Source organism: Chiloscyllium plagiosum, chromosome 1 (genome assembly GCF_004010195.1).
Source record: "Chiloscyllium plagiosum isolate BGI_BamShark_2017 chromosome 1, ASM401019v2, whole genome shotgun sequence".
NCBI classification, from domain to species: Eukaryota; Metazoa; Chordata; class Chondrichthyes; order Orectolobiformes; family Hemiscylliidae; genus Chiloscyllium; species Chiloscyllium plagiosum.
The window spans coordinates 29,349,365-29,374,410 of NC_057710.1; the positions used below are offsets into that span (position 1 = coordinate 29,349,365).

The following is a 25,046-nucleotide window of genomic DNA, read 5'->3' on the forward strand; positions in this document are numbered from 1 at the left end:
TTGATTTTAACATTATAGTAAACCAAGTGTTCAAAGTCAGAATCTGTCTTCAAATGTAAACTCTTGTCAACGCTTAACTTTTCATCCGCTGGACATTACAAAGAGGAAACTTCTCATGGTGAGGTTTTCTTTTTAAATCCCATCTTCCTCCCCAATGGCTCTCGAAACAAATTCTCCAATTTGCTATTTTTATTTAGCTATGAAGACTGCGATAAACTTTCAGTGGACGACCATAAATTTCGCCAGGTCTCTCTTTCACTAACACTGGATAATATCGCTGTGTTGTCTCGGGGTGGGGAACCTGACAGTTTCTCTACAAGCACTATCCCTTTCCAAAGGCGACCCGTTACCTTGTGTTTGCCTTGCTATCAGTGTCGATGGCGACCTCACCGCTGGAAGCTGATTCTTACCGAGTCTGAGTCACCACGTGAAAAGTGGCGACTTGAGCTTTAGAGACATTAATCCCAGGGAGAAATGAAGTGCTGACCCAGACAGGAGCTTGGTTTGAGGAAAGGCAGTGGGTGCATGTCCATCAGCAGCATTGCAGATTTTCTGTGAGAGGGTTATAGAGGTATAATCAACGCTCAGTGGTTAGCACTCACAGGGCCAGGGTCTCAGATTCGATTCCAGCCTTGGGCGACTGTCAGTGTGGAGTTTGCACATTCTCCCTGTGTCTGCGTGGGTTTCCTCCCACAGTCCAAGGACGTGCAAGTCAGGTGAATTGGCCCAGCTAAATTGCCCATAGTGTTGGATGCATTAGTCAGGGGAAATGGGTCTGGGTGGGTTACTCTTTGGAGGGTCGGTATGGACTTGTTGGGCCGAATGACCTGTTTTCACACTGTAGGGAATCTAATCTAATCTAAATCCAGCATCAGCACCCAGACAGGTAGGGTTGGGGTGAGGGGAGCTTTAAGTTCATCATGGCTTAAGTTCTGTTCATTGTATTTTCAATATTAAATTTTTTTTAAAAATGCAGATCAGAAATATTTCGAGTATGGCACCGACTCTAAATCTCTTAGCAGCTCTCCAAAATGAGTACATTTCAAAAGTCTATAGCTGTCTATGAAAGGATTGTCAAATGTTTCTCTTCCTGATGTTGCCTGGACCCACTGTGTATTTCCAGTAATTTTATTTTTCAAGAGCTGCATAGAATCTATGAGGGGTACACACATTGTGTGATGGAAAATATATGTTCAGAAACTTGTAAAAGGGAGCTTAGTGTGGAGACTGAAGATCTATTTACTCTGCTCAGCATTTTTCAACTCCCTAGTGTAGTATTCAGCCTTATGGTTACACAGTGTGCCATTCTTCTGAATGTACAGTGCACTCCTGTGAGACTATTTCTACAATATTGTACACATTTATTAGCAATGTAGAAGAGTGAATGTGTACTGTAAACAGAAACAGAGGCATGTGTGTAGAACAAAGAAAAACCTGCCAAGACAAAAAGGAGACATCTTCGGGGCACCTCGGATTAATGACATTGACTGAGGTGGGAAATAAATAATTAGCCAGTTAGCAGTTTGTGGTATGTGAGGGGAGGGCTAACATTTGTAGAATGATACACTTCAGGAAAGAAAATGAGCCTTGTTGTACACTGAGCTAAAAACAACCTACATCAGGCAAACAGACCCTTCTTTGAAACAATCTGAGTTGATGGACTTTCCGTAATGAAAAGTATTTTAGCCTTATTAAAAAAAAACCAACAGCACTTTTCAAGATTGTTTTTTCCTTCCATTCTGCATATTTAGTCTTAATAAATTGGATTTCATAAAAGGTCAATTCAAAGAATCCAAATTAAGCAGCTATGTACTCAGCAATGGGATTTTCAAATAAAAAGGATGTCTCTTTTTGGTTCCTGTGTGCCACTGCAGCCTTGAAAGGGTCACATCACTTTGACAGTGCTATCTGAACTGATAAAAATAACCTGCCTGCCACCAAATCTAGGACAAATGTTATATTTGAGAACGACTGTTCATTGGTTATTTTAGTGGTTACTGTTAGGTCCAGCTATCTTTGCTTTTAACATCACTCAATAGTTTTTGGTTGGGTCACGTTTTCTCAATTATTAAAGTGCATTTTGTTAGCCTGTGCTATACCAGATAGTTTCAGAGATGAGCAGCGATGAAGCATTGCTGTTATCAGAATACCCCATGTTCGAGGAGGAATGATTAACTGGGCATTCTGCTCCTGAACGTGTGTGTGTACGCGCGTGTGTGTGAATGAGAATGCTGGTTGGGGAGAGGGATATGTTTAGCTTTGATGTGTAAGATAGCTTGCCAGCACCTAGGGACATTCTCACATGAGCATTGGCCATTTGAATGGGATACAAAAGGTCAACAAGTGCCCCATGTACTATATGCAAGTCAGTGGGTAGAATCCTTAAAGAAAGGAGGAGGGTGGGAGAGACAATGTTGGGAAAAGATATATGGGATCCATTTAAAATTAATTCATAAATAACCTTTTTATTATCAAATCTCAGTTCTATGATTCATCCTTGTCCTAGAATTCGCCAAACTGTCTTTGGTTTTGATAATTTCAAGAACACTGCTGTGGTGAAGTGAAGAATTCTGCTATGTAATCATAATGCAAACTCTTCCCTCCCATCTTGCTGTATAAATTGGGGATGATATAGGATAAGTTTGTGATCTGTGTTGAGTTAGCTGGTATCAAGTGGAGCAATGGTGGGAGTTTGACAAATGTAGGGCATAGGGCAAAAAGGCTTCCCCACCCTCACGCTACCAGAGGAGACAATGGGGAGAGCACTCAAAATGAATGTTGAACGTTTTCGGCAAAGGACCCTGCATTGAACAGCCATCACCTAATTACTGTCTAGACTCATAGGTAAAGAATGAGATTGTCAGTGAAGTGCCAAAAAGCTGTTACCCAACAAAAATGAGGAGGAGAGAAACAATTTATTAATGTTGGAGAGGAAGGCAGAAAACTTTGGCAGAAGCTCCATGGAAGGTATACAACATTTGGGGAAAAAAATATAATTAAAAGGGCAGAGCTTGCATTTACATAATCAAAGTGCTTTATAACCATTTGAGGTTTTTAAAGTTATTGGATTGGAAATGCCATTTTGATACAGTAGTCATGCTATAGATATATTACCCTGTAGCAAAATATCACTCAAAGCTGTGTAAATGTTGCAGGTTAGAACGCTGCCTCAGTGAGGGTACTGCTGATTATTGAAACCATAAAAATTGTCCAGCCGTTTCGGTGAAACAAGTTGTTATGATTTCTCAGCAAAAGAATTTATAGAGTAACTGTCTTTTTACAGCATGGAAAAAAACTCTTCAGCCCACTGCCAGTCAATAAGCATCTATCTACCATAAGATTTGTCTTAAAACACAAGTGATATTTCCACACTAAGCTTCCCAGCGAATCAAACAGCAATGGCAGCTTGCAATGCAATTGGGTTCCCTCCTGGGTTTTTATCTCAGTGAGCTGATCTCAGCCAGGACAGTGATTGTGGTCATTACTATTCAAGGTCTGGACTAAAAAAAGGAGAAAACAACAGCAACAATGTGCATTGATGTAGCACCTTTAACATTAGAAAGTGTTCCACAAATCCATGGCTTCCCAGTCCTGATGGTTATCTAGTGACCCCTGCTGGAAAGTATATGTGTACATTTTCAATTGTGTAATGCACCATGGAAACAGATTGATAACCCCTACAAGTTTGCACTGGTATTTTTCTCCATTTGTGCAATCTCAATTAATCCTACTCTCTCACTTCTTCCCCAGTCTCTTTAAGATATCCCTTTTTCATGCAGTGACCTGATGATTGTCAGATAGGGAGAGGATTGGATCTGGCTCTGAAGGTCCTCCCCAGGCTGCCAGCACTCACTGTCTAGACTCGCACATGAGGATTTACTGCTCGCATGAGGCCCCAAGTGGTGGTTCTGTGCGAACCCCGCCCTAATGAAGGGGCAGTGCCTTCAGTAGAGGAGGAGGAAATATTAAAGAAGGGGAAAAGGGAAATACTTGCTTATTCTGGATATTTTCAAGAGTTTGTCATTTGAAACTAAACTCAAATCCGGATCACCAGATATTGACACTGGGTTTGCAAAGATACTGCAAAGCCGAATCTGTGCTGAGTTGAAGGTTATACAATGCGTCAAAGTGTGACTTATTTTCTATTCTTGTCTCATAAAAATGTATTTGTTTTTTTTCTCTCGGTTTTTCCATTCCATATGCTGGCTTGATGCCAACAGCAGAATTTTGTGCAGCTCCATCTTCAGATCTTCCTTCTTTTTGTTGTTTGTTCAACATTGAACCCATCAGGCCTCTTATAATTCACCTTACGCAGAGAACCAAGACGTTCAGTGTAGCATTTTCCTTCCAACTCCAAAACAAGTCCATCAGAACAGTTTTCCTAAAATGCCTTGTCTCATTGCCATTCTCCCTTACTTGCAAATGACAAATGTCAATAATTCTCCTAGTTCCACAGTCAACCCACTCCTCCCTTAAATAATACCATCAAAAACAAGGCATCTGATCATCTCTCTCTTTTATATATGAAAATGCATGATGGACAGTAGTTGCCTCCAGAAAATTAAAGAATAAATTTTATAGGGAATAGTTGTGGCTCAGCTGGTAGCACTTTTTCCGCTGAATTACAGGGTTCTGGGTTCAAATCCCACTCCAGAAATTAAACACATAAATCACAAATGTACACACCTTTGTAGTACCAAGGGTGTACCACCCAGTTTGAAAGACTGTCTTCTGGATGGATGTTAAACTAGAGCCCCATGTGCTGCTCTGCTAGATGTAAATGAGTCCACAACATTATTTCAAAAAATAATTGGTGATCTGGTCAATATTAATCTCTCAGTCAACATTACAAAAAGAAGATTACCTGGGCATTAATCATAGAATCATAGAATCCCTGCAGTGTGGAAACAGTACCTTCAGTCTAACAAGTCCATGCTGACCCTCTGAAGAGTAACTCACCCAGACACATTTCCTCTACCGTATATTTACCCCTGACTAATTCACCTAATCTACACCCTGAACATTATGGGCAATTTAGCATGGCTAATTCACCTTACTTGCACATCTTTGGACTGTGAGAGGAAACTGGAGCACCCAGAGGAAACCCATGCAGACACGGGAGAATGTGCAAACTCCACACAGACAGTTGCCCGAGGCTGGAATCGAACCAGAGTCTCTGGCTGAGCACATTATCAGTCACGATCAAATGTCAGAGCAAACTTGATGGGCCAAATGGCCTAATTCTGCACCATATGAGCACTGCACATTAACTGCAGTGTTTTCTTCACTGCACACTCAACACCTACTCAATTGGCTGTAAAGCACTTTGAAACACCTTGCGGCTGTGCGAAATGCTATATAATGGCATTTTTTTCTCTTTAAAAACCGAAAGAACTGTAGACACTGTAAATCAGTAACAAAAACAGAAATTGCTGGGAAAGCTCAGCAGTTCTGGCAATATCTGTGGAGAGAAATCAGAGTTAATGTTTTGAGTTGAGTGACCCTTTCTCAGAACTGGAAAATCGTTCTCTGAGTTGGGAAGAAAACATTATATTAACAGTCTCTTTGGGCTCTATCCCCACCTGTTGTTACCTCCTTACTAACCCCCCGAAGAATATCCCACCCACGTCCATTCCCCTACCCCATTACTTTATTTTTCCCCTGACTAATGCACTTAACCTACAAATCCCTCGAACACTATGGACAATTTAGCATTTCGTGATGAAGAGTTAACCTCATTGCTGTGAGTCTGGAGGCCTGACGAGGTAAGAAGGACAGATTTCCTTTCCAAAGGGACATTCGCGAGCCAGCTGGGATTTATGCCTAATGACAATGGTTAGACATCTGCCATTAGGCTTGCTTTTAATTCAAGAATTTTTTTACTGTATCCATATTTTACATTCTGAGGATTTAAACCCTACCATCAGAACATTAACCTGGGGCTCTGGATTAATGGTCCATTGACATTATACCATAGCCTTTCTGTTTTAAGTAGTAATTTCTTCATCATCATTACTGTGAATGGGTTTCCATAAAGTGGTAAACTATAGGTGCAGAATTAGGCCATTTGGCCCATCAAGTTTGCTCTAACATTCGATCATGACTGATATGTTTCTCAACCCCATTCTCCTGCCTTCTCCCCGTAACTCTTGAACCTATTACCAATCAAGAACCTATCTATCTCCGTCCTAAGTACATTCAATGATTTGGCCTCCACGGCCCTCTGTGGCAATTAGTTCCACAGATTCACCACCCTTTGGTTGAAGAAGTTCCTCCTCATCTCAAGGCTTGTGCCTTCACTCTGAAACTGTGCCTTCGGGTCCTAGTCTCTCCCACTAGTGGAACATCTTCTCCATGTCCACTCTCTCTACTCAGGCCTCTCAGTATTCTGCACGTTTCAATGAGATCCCCCCCATATCCATCTAAACTCCATCGAGTGCAGATCCAGCTGGTCCATTATAACTCTGAAGAATCATTCTAGACTTGAAACATTAACTCTGTTTTTCTGTCACAGATGCTGCTAGACCTGCTGAGTTTCTCCAGCATTTTCTGTTTTCATTTCAGAATTCCAGCATCCAGTTGATTTTTATTTCTTTCTTTTGCTTGAAAGTCCATCCCTCTTTAACTGTCTGTTCCACCTTCTCCCTTAAATATCTCTCACTCTCCTAGTCATGCTATCATCCTCTCTCTATCTGTAAAATGCTGTGTTTATTGACAAGGACCTCCCAATATCAATTCCAATGGTTCCAGTTTATCCAAGTGACACGTATGAAAAACAATGAAGTGTTCAGGAGCTATTGTGGGACATCCAAAAAGAACAACAAAAGTGATATCACCTGCGATATCTCCTTCCCACACCAGAATCGAATTGTTTCGGTTTAAAGATTAGCCAGGCTGCAGAGAGCAGTGACAACAGCTAATGTTGAGTGGTTGTAAACAAATGGATGAGGAGGGTGGCAATAAATCCTTAGAGTCAAGTGACAGTATTGGGTTATCATTAACTGTCGGCTTTATGATGCGTTGCCTCTTTACTAAGCCTTGCAAGAGTCGAAGTGGCATTATAACATGATACACAGCCCAGTATCCAAGTGTGTTGATATTTAACTCACTCAGGGTTTCCCAGTTGTTCAATAAGCCTGCCAGTAAAGCCTGCATTTATTAACACTCATGAAGATCAAGACCCTCCGCTAATATCTCGGCTCAGTTTCTTTTCAACTTTCCCCATTGTCACCCTTTGTGCCAGTCATCAACTTTTTTGGATTTGGTGGGCAGCTTTTCAGTGACATGCTCTTCATGCTGCCAAACCTGTCCATTTATGCAGTCTGGGCACTAGCACCAAGACTTGCTGTCTTGCCTGTATTGATGGCAAGGTTCCTTCATAAATACCTCAGCTTGGATAACCTGCTAATACTTGCCACTTAGCCTCACAAATGAAGAATTTTCACTTGGGGTGAGATAATAGCTGATATCCAATGCTTGTGGAAATTTACTGTAATGAGAATGAAAAATATTTAAGCTAGTAATAAATCCTTTCACTAATTTTGTGAACAGTGTTTTACACTTGGACGGTTGGTTCAGGAGCATTGCTGTACTTGTAATGTAAATTCTTCCCATTCTCCCTACACCTCTCGCCAACCCTCACCGTCACCCCACAAAAAAACTAACCATATGACTTTAAATGCACCACTAACCATTTGTTAAGACTGCTTGTATTAATTCACCACCAACATTTGACTAATTAATTGGTCTAATCCATTCAGCTATAACATTTCACTCTGTGATGTCTTGTGAAAACCTGAAAAATTCTTCCTAATTTGTTGATCTGCCCTGAGTTCTGTGTGATTGTACATTTGGCCACAAGGCTTGGATTGCATTCAATAAAATGTTTCTTTCTTTAAAAATCCTGCATCATTTAAAATGCAAGTGGTGGAAGTGTTCACAAAAGTATGTCTAAAATCTGCTGGAGAAAAGTTTGCAAATTGAATTTCAAGTAAGATTGTCCTGTAGGATGGCTTAATAAAAGGGACACGAGACTTTCAGCATCAAATGTTACCTTGGGGCTTTTGGCTGGATGAATCATGACGCGAGAGAGCTCTTGCTATTCCTGGTTTCACTGTTAGCTCTCTGCTCTTAAGTAATCTGTAGTGGAGCTCACTGCAGGAAATCCCGGGACAAAGAATCATGTCACTGACCTCAAGTACTTGAGGTGCCGGGGTAGGAAGCTGCTGAAGGGACAAAAGAGCCCTCAGAGCGACAGGACAGGTCACTGAAATGAGCAGATGGTACTTGAGCGGTCAGAACAAGGGAAGACAAATGGGGTTTCTTGCCGTGTGAGACAGGCTGCTTCTATTGACATTATGGAAACGAAGGCAAGATAGAAGCTTTGGAAAACTGTGTGGCTTGTTTACAAAAATGCAAAGTCTGTGGTTCATATGCAGCAGACAGATCTTTGATGTGCAGATTGTGATCATCTATTCACTGAATTAATGCCAACTGGAACACTGGACTTTGTTTGTTTTAAAAACAGTGAGCAAGGTCAGCAATAGATACATTCTGTGTTTTTCTCATTAAATTCCTTGGATCAAAAGTAAAAGGCATCAGCTCGTTTTCATCTGAGGTCATTGTTCAGTACACTTGGTGTTGATCCCAGATAGTGACGTCTAGTTGAATCCAGTTGTCCACAAACCTGCCTGTTGGCTTGATACATTTTGAAAAGTTGCATTCGAGTTTACTTTTCAACTAAGCAGAGAGAAATCTGGAAAAACTCAGCATCAGTCACATACTTGAAATATTGCAACCTGTCTTCCTCTTAAGTAATGCTGACCTGTGTCTTCTGGTTTTAGATCCAATTTCCAGAATTCCAGAAAAGTTCCAGTTTTCTTTGTGGTTCTCACACTTAAATGCAGTGCAGCTGGTGTTCATTCTTATTGACAGACAGGGCAACTTGCATTTACAGTGCACCTATCATGTAGAACAGAGGCCTAAGGCACTTAACCAAAGATTTGGTCACAGAGGTGGTTTTACAGGAGGATTAGAAGCTAGAGAGGTGGAAGGGTTGAAGGAGGGAATTGAAGGGAAGGATCAAGGGTTGGATCAGTGGCCAATAGCGGGACTGGTGTAGAGACATTATGTTGAGATTGCACAAGATGTTGGTGAAGCCACTTCTGGGGTCCCGTCTCCAATTCTGGTTGCCCTGTTATAGGAAGGATGCCATTAAGTTGGACAGGGTTCAGAAGCGATGTAACAGGATGTTGTCGGAAATGAAGGGTTTGAGTTATAGGGAGAGGTTGGGTAAGCTGGCACTCTTTTCACTGAAGTGGGGTGACATATGGAGGTTTATAAAATCAAGGGAGATATGGATAAGTTAAATGGAAAGTGTCTTTTCCCTTGCATTAGGGATTTCAAGACTAGGAGGCATATTATTAAGGTGAGGGGAGAAAGATTTAAAAAGGACATGAGGGTAATTTTTTTTACACAGAGGATGGTTCATGTGTGGAATGAACTTCCAGAGGAAGTGGATGGTGCAGGTACAGTTGCAACATTTAAAAGACTTTAAATAAGTACATGAATAAGAAATGTTTGGAGGGATATGCGCCAAGTGCAGGCAGTGGGACTAGTTTTGTTTGGGATTCTGGTCGGCATGGACTGCTTGGACTGAAGGGTGGATTTCTATGCTGTGTGACTCTATGACTCTGTGGTGACCAATGCACAAATGGGCAACACAGCCAATCCTGTCATGGCTTAATGTGTATATTTTCTACCAAGTTTCATGAGGTATCAATCAGCAGCTAAATGCTGGATAGCTTTCTCCCCATCCTGAGCTCACAGTGCTGAGGCCAACTCTAAAAAATCCCAACTTTTGCCTTTGACTTAATTCACTGATCAACCCCTGACTGAAGCTGGAGCTTCTAATTCCCTTTGTCATCTGTTATGAGGTGATACAGTCACTGTTCATTATATTTCCACAAAAGGAAAACAATGCTTGCATGCTTTCAAAAATATTTTGGGTGTTGAATACCGCATGGTGGATGGTTTGCAAAAATCATACATTACCACTGATAGGAAGGTGGATCGAAAGCTGCTTTAGCTTGGGGCAAACTTATGTTTGAGTGCAGGGTGGGCGGGGCAGAGGAGCTTGTGCATGCCAGAAATCAGGTTGTCCTCAGGCTGATTGGTGGAGATGCAAGCTGCCATTGGTAGGCATTCAATTTGATTCATCCACATAATTTGCTAGTATCATTGTGGTTCAAAGTAATTATTCTGCTCCTGGTAGCTTATATAACAAATTTAGAATACAGGTCGTTCTGCTATAACACGTGTTTTGTTAATGAAAATTCGTTGCAATGTGATTGATGAATTAGGGACACTCTACCTAAAGTGTGAATATTTAAAGCATGCATTGGTTATGATGCAATTCCAGCCCCATTAGTTTTAATGGTGCTGCTATTATGTGATTTGCTATAACAGGGGATTGCACAAGAATGGAACTATCGTGTTCTAGCAGAACTGACTGTACTTAAATTGTTCACGGAGTAGTTTTACCGTTCCCTGTTTTCCACACTGTTTATATCACACTTTTTCCTTTGACCTCCTTATCAGAATGTAATGATGACTTACTGGGATAGGACTTTGTAATCTCCAGCTTCCATAGCTAAGTGAACCTTAGGTCGCAGCAGGAGAGTGTGATGGAATATTATCTATTTGCCTGGATGAGTACAGCTCTAAAGACACTCAAGAAGCTCAACAGTATCCAGGACAAAGTGTACTGCTTGATCAGCATCCCCATCCACCAGCTTCCAGTATTCATTCCTTCATCAGCAATGTACAGTGGCAGCAGTGACCTCTACCACTAAAAAAGATAAGGGCAACAGATGCACAGGGACACTACGTTCCTCTCCAAATCACAACCCATCCTGATTTGGAATTATATAGCTGTTATTTCACTGTCACTGGGTCAAAGTGCTGGAATTCCCTCACTGACAGAACCAACCAAATCCCCACTCAAGCCATTACTCTCGCTGCCTTCCACCTATCTTCCACTGAACAGTCACAAACTGGGCTGATTGTCAAATCCAAGATCCTTCTGGAAAAATGCCCTTCAACCAATGGAAATGTATGTTACACTAGATGGCCTTTCCATTTTGCATGAAATTGTACAGTGCAACATTTCTGTTCTTGTGCTTATCCAAATCGAAAAGGCTAGATATATGTTGGCTTAAATCAAACGGGGTTGCAGATTGTGCATTCATAATTCCCCAGATTCAACCAATAGGGTCACGTACAATCTCAGCTGCATTGAAAGGCCCATTTGGGGTTATATTCACTTGAACACAAATGTTAGGGTACTGTGCACTGGGAATGCATCAATGAATTGTAACAATTTAAGAACAGCCACAGCCCAAAAATTGTAGATGTTTGATTAACAATATTAACCATTATCCTCAATCCACACATATTGAAGAAAAGTTAAGATTCCATATTTGTAGTGAGATAGAAGTAGGTTTTTAGTATATAAGATGCTTGACACAGTGAACTATGTTTGGAATCAGAAAAAGCCATATCTTTAACATTGGACTATATTAGACAAGTGAGCAGTTAAGCTGGTTTATGATGGCAATGTTAGGGGAAAGGACATTGGCCAACACCAAAACCTTCTCCTTCTAATACTCGTTTGGTCTCACCTGGACTCCCTTGGCTAATTCTGGGCAGTGCTCATTGGGAAGGACTTGAAGATTTTAGAGAGGAAGCAGAAAAGATTTACAAAAATGGTTCAGGAAAGAGGGACTTCTGTTGCATGGATGGACTGTGAAAGCTGGGGTTGTTCTCAGAGAAAGTCGTGAAGAGCTTTGATAAAGGCGTTCAAAGTCACGAATGAGGAGACAGAGAGAAACTAATCCCATTGATGGAAGGATCAAGAACTAGAGAACACCGATTAAAAAGTGACCTGCAAAAGGGATCATAAGTGGTGATATAAGAGATCACATTTTAACACTGCAAGTATTTAGGATCTGAAGATTGCACAGGAAGTGGCTCCACTTGTGGCTTTCAAAGACGATTGGGTAAGCATGAGAAGGCAGTGTTTTCAGGCTCCAGTGACAGGGTGAGGAAGTGGGACTATTTTATTTGCTGTTACAGAGGGCTAGCATGAATCTGATGGGCCGATTCTCCTCCTTTGCGCTGTAACTGTACTTATGATGTTACGATTTTCTGGATGCGATTACCATTGGCAATTTTGGCTCTTACTGTCTAACAGCATTGAAAACATTTTTTATTGTGTTTGAGGCGATGCAATTATCTCACTCTGCATGTGCTTACTCCTCCCCAAACAGTGATAACTGACGTCAGGTGCCCCTTCAGTGAGCCCGCACATAGGTGCAGAATGAGAAAAGCCATGAGCAGCAGAAACCCTGCCTTTTCTGTGAAAAACACTGACACATCAAGTATCCCTGCTCCCTGCTGGCATTCATATTGTTGTTGTAGAGCCTGAGGGTTGAGTTTCTCATCTGACAGGGAACAAGAACTGGTGCCAGTGGGGCATTTCGTCTAGAATGCAAACTTCCTTCACAAGCATAAACTTTGAAGTGTAAAAGAAGACTTGGGGGCAGTTGGGAAATAAAGGATACCCTAATGTGAAAACCTGTACACAGTATCATCAATCATGTCCTTGATAAAAGGGTTAAAGAGGTACTGCTTTCCAAGACTTGCGAAGCTACAGCCATTTTCATTGCCCTGAAATTATTCCATATTTAAATGCAGGAATCTATGCCTAGAAGCCATAATCTCCTGATGCTAATGAGCCATTCAACAGTTAAGATGTTTTCAGAGTTTCTTAAGAGCTGATATGACAGGTAAATGTGGTTTTTAGCAGGGTTGGTACAAAGTGCAGTCAGTGGGCCAAGGTATTAAAATGGGCCCAAGAATTTTGGGGATTATCTCCAGGTTTTTTTCTGTTCTCTCTTGAAGATGAACTCTCACTGGAAACTGGTTGACAGCAAACCTTCTGGTACCACCTGAATAAGGGTTTTTATTTTAGATTAGACTACTTTACAGTGTGGAAACAGGCCCTTCGGCCCAACAAGTCCACACCGACCTGCAGAAGCGCACCCACCCAGCCCCATTCCCCTACATTTACCCCTGCACCTAACACTACAGGCAATTTAGCGTGGCCAATTCACCTAATCTGCACATTTTGGAGTGTGGGAGGAAACCCACGCAGACACGGGGAGAATGTGCAAACTCCACACAGTCAGTCGCCTGAGGCGGGAATTGAACCCAGGTCTCTGGCGCTGTGAGGCAGCAGTGCCACCGTGCCGCCCACAATTTCTTGTGTGAAATTGCATTTGAGTGGAGATTTTCACATCAAAGAGATGGTCAAGGCTTAACTAGTTTTTTGCCATTGCAGATAACACATTGGATCTGTTTATCACTAATACCTTTCCAGGAGGACTGGGGCAGGTGTAGGATACACTTGGTTTCTCTCCCTCTCTCATTGTGGGTCTATCCACAACACTTGCTCAATAGCAGTTCAAGATATCAACTCACCTTCACCTTTTTTATTAATTCATTCACTGAATGAAGGTGTCACTGGCTAGGCCAACATTTATTACCCATCCCTAATTACCCAGAGGCCAGTTAATCACAGTGCTGTGGGTCTGGAGTCACATGTAGACCAGACCAGGAAAGGACATTAGTGAGTCAGACGGATTCTTCCTGACAATCAACAATGGTTTGACGGTCATCATTAGACTCTTAATTCCAGATTTTTATCTAACTAAGTTCCACCATTCACCGTGACAGGATTCAAACTCGGGTCCCCAGAACATTACCTGGATTAGTAGCCCAGCGATAATATGACCAAGCCATCGCCTCCCCACCTTCTCACAGTCAACTTGAGGCAGGCAATAAATGCTGGTTCAGCCAGTCAAGCTTGTGAAGTGAATTAAAAAGTAAACCACACATTCACTGACTGAGATCATCTGGACAGACAAAGAATCAAACTTGGAACCCTCTGGATCTACATGACTCAATAGCACAAAATCTTCCCTGCAAGGCGAAATTAAGAGATTCTTTCACTGGATTTGAAGGTTTTCTTGCAAATGCCTTTTAATTTCTTAACATTGTCAGCTTGACTCATTTGCTGATGAGTCAGGGGTCACGGTTTAAACCTCGCTCCTGAATTTAACACATAGTCCAAGCTGACACTCCATTACCTGATGAGAGATTGCTGCAGTTTTGGAGGTGACGTCTTTCAGATGAACTATTGAACCAGTTGCGCATCAAAGTTCCGTGGAAACACTCACAAGTTTTCCCAGTGTCCCGGCCAACATTCCTCCCATCACAAAATCCAGATTGACGGGTCATTTTATCTCTCTATGGAATCTTGCTTGTGTCGGTATTGGAAATATTTCCTCATCCCCAGAACAATAGCGAGTTAACCTCAGGTGGACCTCAGAATGTTGTGAGAGGTGTTATGTGAATGAAAGGTTCATTATTGTCTTGGAAGAGGGTTGGAGATTTTTTTATACAGTTGTATCATTCAAGGGTAAACAGTGTCTTTAAGAGCAGCACTGATATGTATTGTTATTTTAAACACTTGTTACCTGTATTGGTTTTGTTGACACCTCCCCCCAGCACTCCCCACAACCCCACGGCACTTCAACCCATCAATCCCCAAACCTCAGTCATCCTCATCTTCAGGCTGTACAGCAAAGACAAAGAAAAGAGCTTGTCACAAATTACACGTTTCAAAATCAGCAGCGTCTGCCAACATGTCAGCAGAAGGGAATTATTAAGATGAGTTATTTACGGCTGGAAAGGTTTTCGAAGCAGCAGGGGCTCAGGATGATATATTGTCCACTGTGGTATAATCCACACTCGCCTGGACACGGTTCGACGCTGCTGATTTTATTATCAGCCCGTAAGCCTGTAACATAAGGAACCAGCCAGCCCAGTGGATTGCAAGCTGTTTCAGATGCCAGTGGCTCAAGTAACTGGGAGTGGAAGTGCTCACTTCAACTGTACAATGGGCAAAAGGCATGTCATAAAATGCTCTTACATTGGTGTGTGTTCTTCTTGTCTTTGGCTGAACTCCTGGCTTTCAGCATCTTGTGCTCTTGGGCACTCGCTTAAGAAGCACTGTCCAGTCAGTCTTCGTGTCAGCATACAAAGAACACTTTTAAGAAATGCATTTGCAGGGTGCGGGCTTAGCTGGCTAGGCCAACATTTATTGTCCAGAGGGTAGTTCTGAGTTAACCATATTACTGTGGAACTGGAGTCACACATAGGCCAGACCAGGTAATGACAATTTCCCTTTCCTGTATTGGTGAACCAGATCTGGATTTCCCCCTAAGAATCCTCATTCAACTCTTAATTTATTGAATTCACATTTCTACCAGGTCAGGATTTGACCACAGGTTGCCAGAGCATTATCTGGGTTTGCTGAATTAACAGAGGAGAAAGTGAGGACTGCAGATGCTGGAGATCAGAGCTGAAAATATGTTGCTGGAAAAGCGCAAGAGCTGAAAATGTGTTGCTTTTCCTTGCTGAATTAACAGGCTAGGTGTCGTTTGGGCATTGTAGGCTATGGACCAAATGCAGGTAAATGGGAATAGTGTAATTTGGTATTTGTTAGTGGGCATAGACATGGTGAGCCGAAAAGCCTATACAGTATGACTCTGTGATACTAGTGATGACACCCCATTAGGGTATCACCTCCCATGTGCAGTTTAATTGTTACTTCATAGCAACTATGAAAGTGAGAAAACTGTGTGACATGGACTGTCCAATGGAGACCACAACGTTGCATTTATTTCAAGCGAGATCCCAGATAATGCTTTGTTTATTAAATATTATAGGATGTCTTGGCCATTCCTGGAAAATTGCAATTTGCCAGATCTAGTTAGATGTGAAAGCTGAATTGTCTTAAGGTCATAGTCTGAGATACAGACTAGACTGTTTAGGACTGAGAAGAAGAGAAATGTATTCACCCAGAGAGTGGTGAGCCTGTGGAATTCACTACTATAGAAAGTATCATTCCTGATGAAGGGCTTATGCCCGAAACGTTGATTCTCCTGCTCCTCGGATGCTGCCTGACCTGCTGTGCTTTTCCAGCACTACACTCTCGACTCTGATCTCCAGCATCTGCAGTCCTCACTTTCTCCTACTATAGGAAGTAGTTGAGGTCAAAACATTGAATGTGTTAAATATACTCCTTACAGCTCAAGGGATCAAAGGGTATGGGGTGAAAGTGGGAACTAGGGTCTGAGTTAGATGATCAGCCATGATCATATTGAATAGCAGAGTGGGCTCGAAGGGCTGAATGGTCTACTGCTTTTATTTTCTATGTTTCTATGAATAGTGTATTCCTATCTCCAAGATGTTTTTGCAAGGTCTGTCAGCACTACATTTCAAATTAGTGCAATGTAAAAACATTATGCATATTATACCACGTCAAAATACAGTGAGGGTCCGAGGGACCACTGTATCTTAGTGGAGGTTTACTTTGGCTTCAAGGCAAAAACTGTGATTGGGCAATGTAGTAGAAATGCTAGAGGCTTTACCACAGGAGGATTTGAGGACTGGAGTTACGAAATCTGTCTTCAGTTGTATAGACCACTGGTGAAACCGTACTCGGTGCAGTTCTGGTCTCCTTGCCTTAGAATGGATATACTTAACTTGGAGGGACTATAGCAGAGGTTCACCAGACTGATTCTAGAGCTAGGGGGAGCAATTTAAAAATAAGAGAGTAGAGGACTGAGATGAATTTTATTATTAAGGTGGTTGTGAATCTTTGGCGTTCTTTGAGAGCTGTGGAAACTCAGTCAATAAGTAAGTTCAAGACAAAGATTAATAGGTTTCTAGTTACTAATGACTACAAGGAATATGATGTTCAGGTAAATGATGAGCCATAATTTGGAATAGTGGAGCAGGCTAAATGGCCTTCTGCTATTCTTAGGTCCCCAATCAACGTTCACGGCGATGACAGTAGTGTGATTTGATGAAATATGAGGGGATATTGAAGGAATTAATCGAAGTAGACTGATTCAAGGGATTAAGATATTTAAAACAACATTGCATTTATATAATGCCACGAACATAGTAAGACCTGCCAAGGGGCTTCAAAGAATCTTGATTAAAAGTTTTTGACACTAAACCACCACAAGAAGATAATACAGCAAACGAGCAAAAGCTCAGTGAAAAGCTTAGGTCCTAAGGAAGGAGTGAGATCGAGATGCTTTGGACAGGTATTTCAAAGCTTAAAACTAAGGTGAAATGGGAGAGATTTTGAGCAGATAGCAGGGCTTGGTTTTTTTTTCACCGGAGCTCAGAGGATGTGGATTTGTCAACTGGTGTTGATGTTTCAACAAGAGTGCGTGTTAACATTTAAAAGGAGATGAAATAAGTTGTTGAAGGGAAGTTGGAGCAGGATACACAGGATTGAGCCACTGCTAATGTAGAAGGAGGGTGATATTGGCTGACTGGGCCAAGCAGCTGTTTTCTTTTGATGTAACAAATTGATGGGATGTTGCACAGTGGTACTCCAGAACTTCTCAGTGACCATTCAGCCCTCTACTTGTTCTGTCAATCAGGACAGTCAGGGCTGATCTTCTGCCTTGATTTCACTTTTCCAGCTGCTTCCGTCTTCCTTCATTCACTGACATGTGAAGAATCTGTTTTTTGCCAGGACCATGTCAATGTATGATGAGTTAGAGTTAAGAGGCTCATGCACATGTTAACGCCCTCCTTTCCTTGCCCTCTCTTCTAGAGCACTGGGCGCCAGCACTCGTCAGTGGAATTGTGGTGCCCATGCCTGTGAAGCACACACACAGATGATGTCTGAAGCTGGACGTGGCAGTAGGAGTCGGATTGGCAGCCACTCTGGAGGAATGATCACCCTGTGGTACGCACTTTACCTCTGTTTAGTCACTGTCACCAGCGTCCAAGCTGCCAGGCTCCGCATTTCAGAAGCTGCAGAAAAACCCACCCGACGTCCTCCCTCAGGTAAACATCAGAGTTGGACTTCTCGTTTTGTCATTTGTCATTCTGTCTGGACCGTTTTCTTGGGGCGGGGGAGAAGGGGAGGTGAAATTAATGTTTTATTTAGCAGTTTTCTTTTTATAATAATTCATTGTAGGCTTATAACAAGGCCAGCACTAACTGCCTATCCCAAGTTGCTCTTTAAGAAGCTAATCTATACAAAGAAGGTCTTCCTACTGTGCTGTCAGAGAGGGAATTCCCAGACCCAAGTGGGAATGTATCGATTACATTGTGAAAAGAGTAACACTCCTGAGCTCTTCATTGTATGAATTAATTTTAACATTCTGGTTTAACAAAGTCCTTATCAATTCTATATTTACAACAGTTCATTATTTTGACTGCTGTATTTTACTTGGATCCTTTAGCCAACAGTCAACAGTGTGATATCTAGGGGACAAAAAATATAATCTGTTTAAATCTCAAACTGTCTGAATCAATTGACTAATTTATTTGAGGGAACTATATGCGTGCCAACTTTCTTTATTCTTCCCTGGGATATGGGCATCATTGATAAGAATCTGTTGCACATTTCTAATTGCCTATCTACTGAATGGCTTGCTAGTGATTTTCAGAGGATAGTGAAGAGCCAGTCACATTGCTGTGAGTCGAAAGGTGTGTCGCTGGAAAAGCACAGCATGTCAGCAGCATCCAAGGAGCAGGAAAATCGATGTTTCAAGTATAAGCCATTCATCAGGAATGTGAGAGGGAGGAGGGAGGCCTGAGAGATAAATCACCCCCCACCTGCATCTACTTATCCCCTTCCCAGCTACCTTCCCCCAGCCCCAGCCCCAGCCCCCTATTTATCTCTCAGACCCCTTCCCCTCCCCACATTCCTGATGAAGGGCTTATGCCCAAAACGTCGACTTTCCTCCTCCTCGAATGCTGCCTGACCTGCTGCGCTTTTCCAGCACAACTCTTCTCAACTCTGATCTCCAGCATCTGCAGTCCTCACTTTCTCCACATTGTTGTGAGTCTGGAGTCACAAACCAAGTAAAGCTGCAAATGTTCATCCCTCACAGACATTAGTGCACCAGATGATGATACCTGCCTGGTCACCATTACTGGGACTAGCTTTTAAATCCTGAATTTAGTAATTACATTTAAATTCCACCAGCTGCCACTGTGGGATTTGAACTCTTGCCTCCACAGGTCAATTGAATTTCTAGGCCAGTGACATAACCACAGCACCATCATCTCTCCAAACTGAAGCTGTGATATCTGTAAATAGGGACAGGATTTATTAGATAATCCAAACATAGTGCATAGCGTTTTAGCTTTTGCTGGTCATTTTTATGTTACACTGCCTTTTCTCTCTTGTTATATAACAGGCATGGTGCACCTATCCGGGCTGTTTCTACCTATTACCTGAACAGAATTGGTTGGGAAGCCAGCAGGAAAGACTGGTCTGTCATTTTAACAAGGTGGCTAGCCCAGCCTCCAAAATCCCAGTCCAGCAGCCAATTCCCATTTACTTACCACTAACTTACCCATTACCCTACTGGGACATAGTAATCTGAGCCCTTTCCCCCTGCTTTCAGTTACTGAGCTCATCTCGCAAGGCCTGGTCGCCATGGCAACAACCCCAACCGGGCATGCTCATCATTCTGGAAGAGAATAGCCCCGTACTGAGCACCTTGTGTACACTTCAAACCTTAGCCACACATCACTTTAAGGACCAACACATCCTGAAGCTTGAATCAAATTCCTCTTTGATTTTCGGTCACTCGCTGGCCTTTTCCTATGACAATATTGTCTTCTGCCATCCTGCTGCAGAGTTTTAGAAACATAGAAACAAAGAAGTTAGGAATGGGAGTAGGTCCTTTGATTCTGCTCTGCCACTCACTACCACCATGGCTCCAACTCAGTATCCTGTTCCCACTTTCTCCCCATACCCTTTCACCCCAGGAATTAAGTCCGTCTTGGAAACATTCAATGTTTTAGCCTCAGCTACTTTCTGCGGCAGAGAATTGCATCTTGGAGGACTATCCAGCAAGACAATATGGATAGAATTTGGAAATATGAACATTGCAAACACTGTGACATTGTTATACTATAAACCTCCCAGTAGCCTGTGGAAGATAGAGGAACAGATGAGTCAGCACATCATGGAAAGATGCTAATACAACAGAGTTATTGTTGTGGGTGATTTTAACTTACCCAATATAGACTGGGACTCCCTTGGTTCCAGGGGCTTGGATGGGCCAGAATTTGCTAGGTGTATTGAGGAGGGTTTCTTTGAAACAATGTGTAGATAGTCCAATTGGGAAGAGGTCATACTGGACCTTGCATCAGGGAATGGGCCCAGCCAGGTGATCAAAGTTTCAGTGGAGGAGTACTTTGGGAAGAGTGATCATAATTTGCAGCCTGGTGGCTCAGTGGTTAGCACTTTGGTCTCACAGCACCAGGGACCCGGGTCCGATTCCAGCCTCGGGTGACTGTCTGTGTGGAGTTTTCACATTCTCCCCGTGTTTGCGTGGGTTTCTCCAGGTGCTGTGGTTTCCTCCCACGATCCAGAGATGTGCAGGTTAGGTAAATTGGCCATGCTAAATTGCCCATATTGTTCAGGGATGTGCAGGCTAAATGAATTAGTTAGGGGTAAATGTAGTGTAATAGGATAAGGGAATGGTTCTGGATGGGTTACTCTTCGGAGGATCAGTGTGGACTTGTTGGGCCTAATGGCCTGTTTCCACATTGTAGGGATTCTATGGTAATCTCATAAGTTTTAAGATAGTTATGGATAATGATTGTAATAGTCCTTGCTGAAAGTGCTAAATTGTGGAAAGGCTAATTACAACAGCAATATGCAAATACTGGAGAAATTAGATTGGGGAGCTGCTGTTGGAGGGTAAATGCACATCTCACAACTGGCAGTTTTACAGACCAGTTGATCAGAGTTCAGGACCAGCATGGTCCTGTGAGGATGAAAGATAAAGATGGCAAGTTTCAGGAACCCTGGATGACAAAAGATATTGAAAGATTAATCAAAAAGGAAAGAAGTATATGTAAGATTTCAGAAAATGCAATCAGACAAGGCCCTTGAGAAATATAAAGGAAGCAGGAAGGAACTTAAACAAGGAACTGGGAGGACTAAAAGGAGCCATGAAATGTTCTTGACAAGTAGGATTAAGGAGAATCCCAAAGCATTTTATATGTATATTAAGAGCAAGAGGGCAACAAGAGAAAGGGTAGGTCAACTCAAAGTCAAAAGGAGGAGATTTATGCATGAAGCCAGAGGAAGTGGGCGAGGTCCTTTGCGTTAGTATTCACCAAGGAGAAGGACATGGATGGTGGTAGGATTAGGGAGGGGTAGGCTGATATTCTAAGGCATGTTATTATTAAGAAGGAGGAGGTGTTGGGTGTCTTGAAAAAAGTTAAGGTAGATGAGGCCTCAGAGCCTGGTGGGATCTACCCCTGGATTCTATGGGAGGTAAGGGAGGAGATTGCTGAGACCTTGACAGTGATCTTTGTATCATCTTTAGGCACAGGTGAGGTCCTGGAAGACTGAAAAATAGCGAATGTTGTTCCTTTGTTTACGAAAGGCAACAAGGATAATCCAGGAAATTAAAGGCAGATGAGCTTTACATCAGTGGTAGGTCAATTATTGGAGAAGACTCTTAGGGTCAGGGTTTACTCACATGTGGAGAAGAATGAACTTATTAGAGATCATGAACATGGCTTAGTGTGGGGAGGTCCGGTCTCGAAAATTTGATTGAGTTTTATGAAGATGATTGTTGAAGATAAGACATTGGATGCTGTCAACATAGACTTTACTGAAGCATTTACCTCCCTCAGTAACCTGGGTTAGAATATAGATAGACACATGAACAGGCAGGGAACAGAGGGATAGAGACCATGTGCAGGCAGATGGGATTCGTTTAGAATGGAATCATGATCAGCCAAGGTTCTGTACTTCCCTATAATCGGGAACATCCTTCTTGCATTTACCTGTCTGTTCCTGTTAGAATTTTGTATATTCCTATGAGATTTGCCCTCATTCTTCTAAACTCCAGTGAATATAATCCAAACCGATCCAGTATCTCTTTCTCTCGCCTTCCTCTAGCAAGCTTCATTGTGTTAGATGCTGGGATGCAATCCTGTGGACTTTAATATCCACCAGTTGAGTGAGCAGAGTCACTTGGCAGAGATAGCAAATCAAAGAGGTGAAAAGTTAGAAATACAAATTGCTTTTTCTCTCGCACTGCTGATATCTCTATATCTGTCTGGTGATTGTGCTGACAGTTGCTTGATATGTGCAGCTGCCTGAGTGAGACTCCAAACCCAGCTGGGAATATTCACAAAGGTTTGATGTTACATGAAATTCAGGTGAAGCCAACTTGTTTACTGTCTGGTCACCTGTGTCTACACAGAACCAAAGCCTTGGGAGCTTTTTCCATAGTGAGCATGTCTGTCTATGTGAGACTGTGTATGTATGTCTGTCTGCGACTCTCTTTCTTTGTCTGTCCACATAGACCCTAAATGAGTTTGCACATTTGTCTGGTGTGCGCACGCTCATTGTCTTGTGCACACACTCAATGTCTCATACAATCATTCATTTCTAAAGCACAAAATGTGACTATCTTTCTGCCATTCTTCCATTCTTCCATTTATTACCCGTTGGTCTTGGGAAGGTGGTAGTGAACCACTGCAATCCATATGCGGTTGGTACACTCCCAATGCTGTCAGGAAGTGAGGAGACGGTGGTGCCATGGTGATGTTGCTGGGCTCGTACTTTAGAAACAATGGTTAGTGCCCTGGGCACAAGGGTTTAAATCCAGCCATTGTAGTTGGTGGAATTTGAATTCAATGAATTAATTGAAGACAATCTAGAATTGAAAGCTGGCTCAGTGATGGTGGCCATAAGTGTTGTAAAAACCCATTTGGTTTGTTAATTTCTGGTGCCTTATATCTCATAAATGCCTTGTGAAATGGCCTGGTAAGTCAGTTGTACCAAACCATTTCAGAAAAGTAATTTCCTAGCGACTTCCTTTTTTGCGTTTTGTTTGTATTGGTCTTTCCCTATAGGTGTCTCTCCCTCGTGCTCTCTTCCTCTCTCCATCTTGCCCCTTTCTCTCCATCCTTTCCTCTCTGAATGCTATATACAGCAGAGCAGCTGTGTTTATTTTTTGAAGTCATGCAATGGAAAGGAGCATTTTCCTAGTTTCCTCAAGGAGGTAGAGAAACGAGGCTTGAGCTGTAACAGATTCGGTGAGTTTTGAATCATCTGCTCTCCTAAAACCACCAGTCAGGTTGTCCGATGGAGGCCAAGAGCTGGTGTGTCCGCTTCCTCCCCATCCCCCCATCTTGATTTAATGCCATTAATCATTGCCGAGGGCTGTTTTTGTCAGCAAGAAAGCTGTAATAAAACACATATTCTAAATGTAACTCAACACAGCTTATTTTTCACAGCTAAACAGGTTGATTTATGGAGCTCCCTGAGTAGCTTTTGATGAATTTGCTTGAGTTGAAAATAAAGACGCTGCTGATTGGGACTGGAGCCTGTTTCTTCCCCTCTGAAAAACTGTGGAGTCTCGTTGCTCAATGCAACTGGATTGTGCCGAGTGCAGACTGTGGCCGAGGTTTCTGATGTGCTGGAAGGAGTTCCTCTCATGGGAGCGCTCCCAGTGCGATTCCTCCCCCTCCAGCCCTGCCACAAGTCCACAACAGAACAGTAAGGTCCTACTGCTACTGAGTGAATGCAGCTTTGTGCTACCATGGGCTCTCATGTATAAAACCCACATTGAAGCAAAGCTCACTGCCGGAACCGTCATTTTCAGAAGAGACCAGTGAAGGCTTAAAGGAGGGGGTTTGCTCTGAGGTGGGGCTGTGTATATTGCACATATTAAGGTCTCCACAGGGAGGTGCCTTGTTTCTGGCAGGAAGGCAGGAGATGTTGGCTTCAGTCTGAATGGAGTCCAAGGCGAAGGTAGAAGGGGCCTCATCTGGGCTACATTTCCCCTCAGCGTTTTGGATCGGGAACAATGTTGGATTCTTGTGAATGAAAGTGGAGAGGCTGTGCAGAAAACGAATGCAAACACCATTAACAAGCTGCTGTGCAGATGATGAAAGGGGTCATTGAACTGTTTTACCTCTTCGGGGATCAGGGTCAGTGGACTTGCTGGCTGAGAATGGGGCTTCAGACACTAAAAGCGATCCGTATAGGAAATCTAACCTTGACAGGGAGCAGTCAGTGCATTCTGTCCATTCTCCTGCTGCACTCTCACACATAAAGGGCCCTACGTCCTGAGGCCCAAGGGTGCATTTTCAAATCAGGCCTCTGTAGCTTTTGTGAGCTATTTGGGGAACTCCTGCACCGAGTGTTGGAGTCAGAAACACTGAGCCAGTTTCTGTGCATGCACTGTGTTACAACACAGATCACAACATGCCACTCGTGTGCAGATGCTCAGAGAGCCTATCCACATACTTGTTCACAATGCACAGACGATATAGTGGCAGAATAGATCGTATCTTCTTGTAAAAGTAATACTGAGGCTGACAGTAGCTGATGCATGAATCAGAGAGCAGCTTCCAGTGAGTGCGAGCGCGCACACGCGTGCACACACAAGCACACACACACACTTAAATGCATCAATCTGGATGTTGCTGTCTGAGATTCTGCTGCAAAGACACCCCAAAGACAGCATCACCCTCTGACACTCCACTCAAATGCACTGATTGGTGTGAAATTGCTTTACGTACATACGTCAGAGATTGTGATTAATTCAGCCAAAAATAAAACTTGAGCTTTCATATTCCAGTTTAGAGCCATGGAGATGTACAGCATGGAAACATTCATGTCGACCAGATATCCTAAATTAATCTAATTCCATTTGCCATATCCTTTTAAATCCATGGGTACATGAATCATAGAATCATAGGGATTCAAATATTTCCATGGTTCACATACCCATCCAATGTCCTTTAAGGAAGGAAATATGCTATCCTTACTTGGTCAGGCCTATACATGACTCTAGACCCACAGCAATGTTATTGACGCTTATTGCTCTCTGAAA

At 42.5% G+C, this 25,046-nt stretch overlaps 1 protein-coding gene across 8 annotated transcripts in view; it reads left to right on the top strand.

Moving 5' to 3' along the window:
- The window catches only part of LOC122560229 (fibroblast growth factor receptor 3-like), a 177,392-nt gene that overhangs the window by 34,998 nt on the left and 117,348 nt on the right, over positions 1-25,046 (top strand). For all 8 annotated transcript variants that reach the window (XM_043710819.1, XM_043710906.1, XM_043710729.1 and 5 more), the window contains one exon: positions 17,765-18,000. In XM_043710819.1, the coding sequence (XP_043566754.1) occupies positions 17,829-18,000 (172 nt within the window). In that variant the 5' untranslated portion in view covers positions 17,765-17,828. The remainder of the gene's footprint in view (positions 1-17,764; positions 18,001-25,046) is intronic.